The 9,043-nt window shown below is 54.3% G+C and overlaps 2 protein-coding genes across 2 annotated transcripts; both read right to left on the reverse strand.

Annotated features, from left to right (window-relative positions):
- Positions 1-352: 352 nt before the first annotated feature.
- LOC128119490 (elongin-A2-like) lies at positions 353-1,936 on the reverse strand. Its single transcript, XM_052752867.1, has 2 exons — positions 1,562-1,936; positions 353-1,480 (listed from the first exon to the last, which is right to left on the reverse strand). Exons 1-2 carry the CDS (start codon positions 1,934-1,936, stop codon positions 353-355), a joined length of 1,503 nt encoding a protein of 500 aa, XP_052608827.1.
- A 2,273-nt stretch (positions 1,937-4,209) lies between these two features.
- LOC128119491 (elongin-A3-like) lies at positions 4,210-5,775 on the reverse strand. Its single transcript, XM_052752868.1, has 2 exons — positions 5,401-5,775; positions 4,210-5,280 (listed from the first exon to the last, which is right to left on the reverse strand). Exons 1-2 carry the CDS (start codon positions 5,773-5,775, stop codon positions 4,210-4,212), a joined length of 1,446 nt encoding a protein of 481 aa, XP_052608828.1.
- Positions 5,776-9,043: the final 3,268 nt, after the last annotated feature.

A 9,043-nucleotide genomic window follows, 5' to 3' on the forward strand; every position in this document is an offset into this window, starting at 1 on the left:
GGCGATCTAGGCGCTCCCAGGTGGGCAGAAAGTGCCTCCAGTGGGTCTCGGAAGCAGGCAGGGAAGTCTGCCCAGGGTCTCCTCGGGAGAGGGCGGCCAGGAGCTTGAGCAGGAGCAGATATCCCAGGAGCAGGCTCTGCAAAGTCTGGGCTACCCAAGCGGGCGGGCAGCAGCGGGTGGGGGGGCTGGCGGGCCCCTGGGCCGGCTGGCTGGCGGGCTGGCAGGCTGGCGGGCTGGCGGGCTGGCGGGCTGGCGGGCTGGCGGGCTGGCTGGCGCCCTTTCCAGCCAAAGGAGAGAGCAGGTCTGGTCCAGATTGATGGCCAGCAATTCCAGGGCAGAGAGCATCCTCGGGTCACCTCCCAGAGAGCTTCTTCTTGTAATCCCTGAGGGTCTTGGCCATGAGCGGGGCACGTCTCTTCTTAGGCTGGGTCTTGTTGCTGGCCTGTGGCGGCCAAAGGCAGGGAGCCCTCCCTGGCGGGCAGTGGGCAGAGGCCTCCTGGCGGCTGCTCATTTCGGAGGAGGCCGCTCCTCGGGCTGCAGGCTGTGCCTGCTGGCCTGGGCAGAGTCTTGAGCCTTGAGCCTGGAAGGCCATCATCTTGGTTTGGCGGCCTGGAGGCTTCTTGGCTTGCTCGCCTTGGAATCGGGCTCTCAGGGCTTGCAGCCTCAGCTCAGGAGACTCCTGCAGCTGGAGAATTGTGGCGCTGGCAGTCTTGGTGTGAGTTGGCTTGCCCCTGTGTGTCTGGTGACGGGACTCCTCCCCTTGCAGCCAGGGCTCACTTTCTTGCGCTGTGTCTTGGCAGCGAGTTTTCCAGGGGCGGTCAAGGGGCTCAGCAAGGCGCCCTCGCTGCCAGTTCTGCAGGAGCCTGGCAGGTGCAGGACCCGAATAGACTGGCGTCTTCAAGTGGGTCCTGCGCGCCCAAGGCGGGGAGTCTTGGTCAGTGTGCTCCGGGCCACCCAGCGGGAAGCCAGCCTGGAGACTGGAAGCCTCTTGTGCTAGGGGATGCCCAGCGAGGACGCCAGTGTCAGTGTCCTTGGCATCTTGGGATCTTGGGGACTCGCCCCAGGGCACCTTGGCTCCAGGGCTAAGGGCCTCCTCAGCTTTCCAGGTGCTTTTTGCCCTTCTCTTGCACCCAGTCAGCTGCAGCTGCAGAGCAGAGGAAGGAGGAGAGCTGTCAGAGTTGAGGCAGACCTCCAAAGGATCAGCTGGGGGCCCTTCCTCCATCCTGTGGCCTGGAGTCTTTCCCCCAGCACCTGACTCGCTGGAGATGGCCTTGGGCGCTGGGAGCCGCCAGGGCTCCTCTCTACTGGCTCGGGGCTTTGCCACAGGCACCCGGTTCTGTGCAGCTAGCTGTGGCTCCCCTAAGGACACTCTTGGCCTCTTGCTTCCTCTTGGCTCCAGCCTTGGGCTGCTAGTCACCTTTCGCTGGAGCCTTGTGTGTGGGCTCATGCTCGCTCCAAGTCCCGGGCTCGGGCTCGGGCTCTGGCCAGGACTTGAGTGTTTGATTCTGCTGCTGCTGCTGCTGCTGCTGCTGCTGCTGCTGCTGCTCCTGCTGCTGCTCACGTGGAAGACCTCTGTCCCATCTTGTGTGTGTTCCCTTGGCGCAGACTCACGGGGCTTGTCTTCTGGACAGTTTCTGGGCCGCAATGTCATCAGGCTCAACGCGAAGGCAAAGTCCTCCCGGTCCGGCTCAGGATGGGGCTCCAACTGGGACCTCTCTGACCAAATGGCCGCTAAGTCTTTGGCAAAGGGGACCAGGAGCTGCTCTTTCCTCAAGAGCTTCATGGTCTGCTCGAAGTTCATCTCTGCCAGGGTGTCACGGAGCTTGGGCAGGGAAGAGAGTTTCTGGAGGGTCTGGGAGAGCTTGCTTGGCTCTGTCTCCGTGCACAGGTGCCGCTGCAGCTCCAGCAGGGCTTCTGCGCTGGAGGCGGCTTCCATGTCCACTGATGAAGACCCGAGGGGGCACCCCGGAAGCCGCAGGGTTGACTGGACAAGCCCTCTGCCTGGGGACGCTACTGGCTCTCAGGAGCAGAGGACACTGGGCTGGCCTGCCAGTCAGCTGGCACTCTCTGCCTCACTGCTGCTCTGCCCGACCCCACCCTTTGCTTTGAAGGCGGTGGGTGGGCCGAGCTCCCTCACCACCGCCCAATCAAACACCTAGGCTGCATCTGCTGGGCACGCCCTTTCCGACTTCCAGGGCTCTAAGCCACACCCACAGACCAAATCTCTGGCCTGATCTTCATCTCCTAGCGGGTGGGGACCGCGGGGAGGGGGAGAAAACAAGCACAGACACCTGATGGCTTCCAGGCCACTGTCTCCCTTACAGGTGACCCCTGCGACTTGGGACCCTAAGTAGGAACTTCTTCTGTCTGCTTTGGGCACAGTGCGCTCACAAGCGGCTCATGCCAGCCTAGGGTGCATCCCCTAGATGCCAACTAGTCACACTGCTTGTGCCAGAAAAAGATGCAATCCATTCCGACACACCCACCACCCTGTCTCTCTCTCTTACTCTCTCTGTCTCTCTCTTGGTCTCGCTCCCTCTTTCACTTGCTCTTCCTTTCTAGGTTTCTCTCCCACTCCGTCTCTCTCTCTCTCTGTTTCACTCACAGACACACGAGCACATGCACGTGCACACACCCACACACACCAATATCCTTTTCTGCTCCTCTCCCCAATTTGGTACACTTCTCTCACCATCACTTCCTTTCTGGGACACTCAAACTTTTCTTCCTAAGCTGGCACCCACACCTCTGGTTTTCACTCCAGGTTCTGTCTGATTCAACACTGTGACTTTGAATCAGGGCCTCCTTTGACGGTGCAATCCTGAGGTGATGTGTGTCTTTTTGGTTTCCATAGTTTGGTTTTCTGTCTGGGTGGTGGGGGTGGTGTGTGGGGGGAGGTTCCACAGTGCTTGTTCTTCTCTAGTGAGTTAGAATGTCTGGGATCTCTTAGTCCACTCACCTCATCCATTTTTTTTCGTAAACTGTCCTTCGTTCTTTATCCTTCCTTCCTTCCATCCTTCCTTTTTTTTTTTTTTTTTTTTTTTGTTTTGTTTTGGCACATAGGGTTTCTCTGTGTAACAGCCCTGGCTGTCCTGGAACTTGTTTTGTAGACCTGTAGGCTGGTCTGGAACTTACAGAGATCCACCTGCCTCTGCCTCCCTGAGGGCTGAGATTAAATGGGTGTGTCACCACAACCCACCCTTATCCACTTTTTTTACACACCCACACAGCCAAACAGACACGTCGTTTCACCTACATACTTTCTTTCTAGGGTCTTGGTGTTCAATTTCATTGCCTTTTCTTTTTACTCAGTTTTAGCTTCTCTTGTTTCAATTTTACCTTTTGGTGCTTGTGGACTGCATGCATCATTATGTATCAGCTCTTTCTGTATCTTTGAATCTAGAAGTCTAGGTATCCATTTCTCTATATGTTGATCTGTAGGGATGTGTGCCCAATTATCTTTTTAACGGATTAGTTAGGTGATGGAAGGAAACGTGCAGTCCCGACTGGGGATGAGGAGGGGCTGGAATCAGCTTCAATCCAGAGCTGTTTGTAAATTGACTGCACGGGTGAATCAAGAAGTTGAGTGTGTCCCTCTGCAACCACTGAGTTCCAATGGAAGAGGAAGGCAAAGGTCTGGGTTCTTGGTGCTCTTCTTTGTTTGTTTCTTTCTTTTTTCTTTCTTCCTTATTTGTTTGTTTATTTATCTATTTATGTATCTATCTATGTATGTATCCATATATCTATGTATCCATCTATGTATCTATGTATGTATCTATCTATCTCTTTATTTGTTTGTTTATTTATTTATTTATTTATTTATTTATTTCCTTTGACGCGAAGGTGTTGGGCACTCGAGTTCTTGGGAAGGGGTTGGGTGGAGGGAAAGTCTAAAGTGGAGTGTTTGCTCTGGGAAGCCAGGTCTTTCTGAGGGTGGCGATCTAGGCGCTCCCAGGTGGGCAGAAAGCGCCACCGGTGGGTCTCGGGAGCAGGCAGGGAAGCCTGCCCAGGGTCTCCTAAAGAGAGGGCGGCCAGGAGCTTGAGCAGGAGCAGAGAGATCCCAGGAGCAGGCTCTGCAAAGTCTGGGCTCTCCAAGCGGGCGGGCGGCAGCGGGCTGGCGGGCTGGCGGGCGCCCTTTCCGGCCAAAGGAGAGAGCAGGTCTGGTCCAGATTGATGGCCAGCAATTCCAGGGCAGAGAGCATCCTCGGGTCACCTCCCAGAGAGCTTCTTCTTGTAATCCCTGAGGGTCTTGGCCATGAGCGGGGCACGTCTCTTCTTAGGCTGGGTCTTGTTGCTGGCCTGTGGCGGCCAAAGGCAGGGAGCCCTCCCTGGCGGGCGGTGGGCAGAGGCCTCCTGGTGGCTGCTCATTTCGGAAGAGGCCGCCCCTCGGGCTGCAGGCTCTGCCTGCTGGCCTGGGCAGAGTCTTGAGCCTTGAGCCTGGAAGGCCATCATCTTGGTTTGGCGGCCTGGAGGCTTCTTGGCTTGTGCGCCTTGGAGGCGGGCTCTCAGGGCTTGCAGCCTCAGCTCAGGAGACTCCTGCAGCTGGAGGATTGTGGCGCTGGCAGTCTTGGTGTGACTTGGCTTGCCCGTGTGTGTCTGGTGACGGGACTCCTCCCCTTGCAGCCAGGGCTCACTTTCTTGCGCTGTGTCTTGGCAGCGAGTTTTCCAGGGGCGGTCAAGGGGCTCAGCAAGGCGCCCTCGCTGCCAGTTCTGCAGGAGCCTGGCAGGTGCAGGACCCGAATAGACTGGCGTCTTCAAGTGGGTCCTGCGCGCCCAAGGCGGGGAGTCTTGGTCAGTGTGCTCAGGGCCACCCAGCGGGAAGCCAGCTTGGAGACTGGAAGCCTCTTGTGCAAGGGGATGCCCAGCGAGGACGCCAGTGTCAGTGTCCTTGGGATCTTGGGATCTTGGGGACTCGCCCCGGGGCACCTTGGCTCCAGGGCTAAGGGCCTCCTCAGCTTTCCAGGTGCTTTTTGCCCTCCTCTTGCACCCAGTCAGCTGCAGCTGCAGAGCAGAGGAAGGAGGAGAGCTGTCAGAGTTGAGCCAGACCTCCAAAGGATCAGCTGGGGGCCCTTCCTCCATCCTGTGGCCTGGAGTCTTTCCCCCAGCACCTGACTCGCTGGAGATGGCCTTGGGCGCTGGGAGCCGCCAGGGCTCCTCTCTACTGGCTTGGGGCTTTGCCACAGGCACCCGGTTCTGTGCAGCTAGCTGTGGCTCCCCTAAGGACACTCTTGGCCTCTTGCTTCCTCTTGGCTCCAGCCTTGGGCTGCTAGTCACCTTTCCCTGGAGCCTTGTGTGTGGGCTCGGGCTCGCGCTCGGGCCAGGACTTGAGTGTTTGATTCTGCTGCTGCTGCTGCTGCTGCTGCTGCTGCTGCTGCTGCTGCTCCTGCTGCTGCTGCTCACGTGGAAGACCTCTGTCCCATCTTGTGTGTGTTCCCTTGGCGCAGACTCACGGGGCTTGTCTTCTGGACAGTTTCTGGGCCGCAATGTCATCAGGCTCAAGGCGAAGGCAAAGTCCTCCCGGTCCGGCTCAGGATGGGGCTCCAACTGGGACCTCTCTGACCAAATGGCCGCTAAGTCCTTGGCAAAGGGGACCAGGAGCTGCTCTTTCCTCAAGAGCTTCAGGGTCTGCTCGAAGTTCATCTCTGCCAGGGTGTCACGGAGCTTGGGCAGGGAAGAGAGTTTCTGGAGGGTCTGGTAGAGCTTGCTTGGCTCTGTCTCCGTGCACAGGTGCCGCTGCAGCTCCAGCAGGGCTTTTGCGCTGGAGGCCGCTTCCATGTCCACTGATGAAGACCCGAGGGGGCACCCCGGAAGCCGCAGGGTTGACTGGACAAGCCCTCTGCCTGGGGACGCGACTGGCTCTCAGGAGCAGAGGACACTGGGCTGGCCTGCCAGTCAGCTGGCACTCTCTGCCTCACTGCTGCTCTGCCCGACCCCACCCTTTGCTTTGAAGGCGGTGGATGGGCTGAGCTCCCTCACCACCGCCCAATCAAACACCTAGGCTGCATCTGCTGGGCACGCCCTTTCCGACTTCCAGGACTCTAAGCCACACCCACAGACCAAATCTCTTGCCTGATCTTCATCTCCTAGGGGGTGGGCACCGCGGGGAGGGGGAGAAAACAAGCACAGAGACCTGATGGCTTCCAGGCCACTGTCTCCCTTACAGGTGACCCCTGCGACTTGGGACCCTAAGTAGGAACTTCTGTCTGCTGTGGGCACAGTGTGCTCACAAGCGGCTCATGCCAGCCTAGTGTGCATCCCCTAGATGCCAACTAGTCACACTGCTTGTGCCAGAAAAAGATGCAATCCATTCCGACACACCCACCACCCTGTCTCTCTCTCTTACTCTCTCTGTCTCTCTCTCTTGGTCTTGCTCCCTCTTTCACTTGCTCTTCCTTTCTATGTTTCTCTCCCACTCTGTCTCTCTCTCTCTGTTTCACTCAGACACGCGAGCACATGCACGTGCACACACCCACACACACCAATATCCTTTTCTCCTCCTCTCCCCAATTTGGTACACTTCTCTCACCATCACTTCCTTTCTGGGACACTCAAACTTTTCTTCCTAAGCTGGCACCCACACCTCTGGTTTTCACTCCAGGTTCTGTCTGATTCAACACTGTGACTTTGAATCAGGGCCTCCTTTGATGGTGCAATCCTGAGGTGATGTGTATGTGTCTTTTTGGTTGCTTTTTGTTTTCCATAGTTTGGTTTTCTGTCTGGGTGGTGGGGGTGGTGTGTGGGGGGAGGGTCCACAATGCTTGTTCTTCTCTAGTGAGATAGAATGTCTGGGATCTCTTAGTCCACTCACCTCATCCATTTTTTTTTTCGTAAACTGTCCTTCATTCTTTATCCTTCCTTCCTTCCATCCTTCCTTTTTTTTTTTTTTTTTTTTTTTTTTGGTTTTTGCACATAGGGTTTCTCTGTGTAACAGCTCTGGGTGTCCTGGAACTTGCTTTGTAGACCAGCCTTGTCTGGAACTTACAGAGATCCACCTGCCTCTGCCTCCCTGAGGGCTGAGATTAAATGGGTGTGTCACCACAACCCACCCTTATCCACTTTTTTTGACACACCCACACAGCCAAACAGACACATCGTTTCACCTACATACTTTCTTTCTAGGGTCTTGGTGTTCAATTTCATTGCCTTTTCTTTGTACTCAGTTTTAGCTTCTCTTGTTTCAATTTTACCTTTTGGTGCTTGTGGACTGCATGCCGAACTTTCCTGATCTATTTATGTATCAGCTCTTTCTGTATCTTTGAATCTAGAAGTCTAGGTATCCATTTCTCTAGATGTTGATCTGTAGGGATGTGTGCCCAATTATCTTTTTAACGGATTAGTTAGGTGATGGAAGGAAACGTGCAGTCCCGACTGGGGATGAGGAGGGGCTGGAATCAGCTTCAATCCATAGCTGTTTGTCAATTGACTGCACTGGTGAATCTAGAAGTTGAGTGTGTCTCTCTGCAACCACTGAGTTCTAATGGAATAGGAAGGCAAAGGTCTGGTTTCTTGGTGCTCTTCTTTCTTTCTTTCTTTCTTTCTTTCTTTCTTTCTTTCTTTCTTTTTCTTTCTTACTTATTTCTTTGTTTATTTTTCTATTTATGTATCTATGTATTTATGTATGTATATATCTATCTATCTATGTATCTATGTATGTATGCATCTATCTATCTATCTCTTTATTTGTTTATTTATTTATTTATTCATTTTCTTTGACGCGAAGCTGTTGGGCACTCGAGTTCTTGGGAAGGGTTTGGGTGGAGGGAAAGTCTAAAGTGGAGTGTTTGCTTTGGGAAGCCAGGTCTTTTTGCGGGTGGCGATCTAGATGCTCCCAGGTGGGCTGAAAGCCCTGCCAGTGGGTCTCGGGAGCAGGCAGGGAAGCCTGCACAGGGTCTCCTCCGGAGAGTTGAGCCAGGAGCTTGAGCAGGAGCAGAGATTCAGGAGCAGGCTTAGTAAAGCCTGGACTCTCCACCTGGGTGTTTGACAGGGGTTGGGCGGGCTGGCTGGCTTTCGGGCTGGTGGGCGCCCTTTTTGGCCAATGGAGAGATCAGTTCTGGTCCAGAGTGATTGCCAGCAATTCCAGGGCAGAGAGCATCCTCGTGTCACTTCCGAGAGAGCTTCTTCTTATAATCCTTGAGGGCCTTGGCCAAGAGCGGGGCAGGTCTCTTCTTAGGCTGGGTCTTGTTGCTCTCCTGGGACCAAAGGCAGGGAGCCTTCTCTGTTGAGCTCCCTCACCACTGCCCAATCAAACACTTAGGCTGCATCTGCCTGTCAAGCCCTTTGGGATTTTCATGTCTCTACGCTACACCCACAGACAAAATCTCTTGCCTGATCTTCATCTCCTGGGACGTGGTAGACCCGAGGGCAGGGGGAGGAAACAAGCACAGAGATCTGATGGTTTCCATTCCACTGTCTCTCTTATAGGTGAACCTTGTGACTTGGGACCCTAAGTAGGAACTTCTGTTTTCTTTTGGCACAGTTTGCCTACAAGTGGCTATTCCAGCCATCAGTGCATTCCATATATGGCACCTACTCCAGCAGCATAAGCCAGATAAAAATGGAATCCACGTTTTTGTAAGGGAGCTCCCCCACCTCTGATTTTTTTTTCTTGACCACAGTGACCTTGATTAAATCACCCTTTGATTATGTCATTTTTTGGGATAACCAGGATCTTCAATTTGGTCCTTTTTTGATGAAGCAATCCTTTTGGTGAGGTGTATCTATCAGTCTCTTTGTTTGTTTGCCTTTTTGCTTTTGGTTGTTTGACTCTCTGTCTAATCCTATTTCCACAATGCTTGTTCTGTTTCTCTAGTAAGGTAGAATGTCTTGGATCTCTTTTCCCTCTTTTTTTTTTTTCTGTCCATCGGGTATCCTCTGGAAGTGGACCTCCAGTGATTCCATTGCAATTCTGATTTTTGCAGGTTTCTTACTTGCCCAGAGATCCTTTTGCTTTCCTTTTGCTTTTACCCCTCCTCTTGCACCCTGTCTGCAGAGGAAGGAGGAGAGCTGTCAGAGTTGAGGTAAGCCTCCAAAGGACCAGCTGGCT

This window comes from Peromyscus californicus, unplaced genomic scaffold, assembly GCF_007827085.1.
Source record: "Peromyscus californicus insignis strain IS unplaced genomic scaffold, ASM782708v3 Scaffold_23__1_contigs__length_62951481, whole genome shotgun sequence".
Taxonomy (NCBI): Eukaryota; Metazoa; Chordata; class Mammalia; order Rodentia; family Cricetidae; genus Peromyscus; species Peromyscus californicus.

What these genes read in the sequence shown, in the direction of transcription:
- LOC128119490 (XM_052752867.1), bottom strand. Translation starts at nt 1,936, where the DNA reads ATGGAAGCCGCCTCCAGCGCAGAAGCCCTGCTGGAGCTGCAGCGGCAC. An exon ending in ATGGGACAGAGGTCTTCCAC is followed by an intron (nt 1,481 to 1,561) that starts GTGAGCAGCAGC and finishes AGTCCTGGCCAG; the next exon opens with AGCCCGAGCCCGAGCCCGGG.
- LOC128119491 (XM_052752868.1), bottom strand. Translation starts at nt 5,775, where the DNA reads ATGGAAGCGGCCTCCAGCGCAAAAGCCCTGCTGGAGCTGCAGCGGCAC. An exon ending in ATGGGACAGAGGTCTTCCAC is followed by an intron (nt 5,281 to 5,400) that starts GTGAGCAGCAGC and finishes ACAAGGCTCCAG; the next exon opens with GGAAAGGTGACTAGCAGCCC.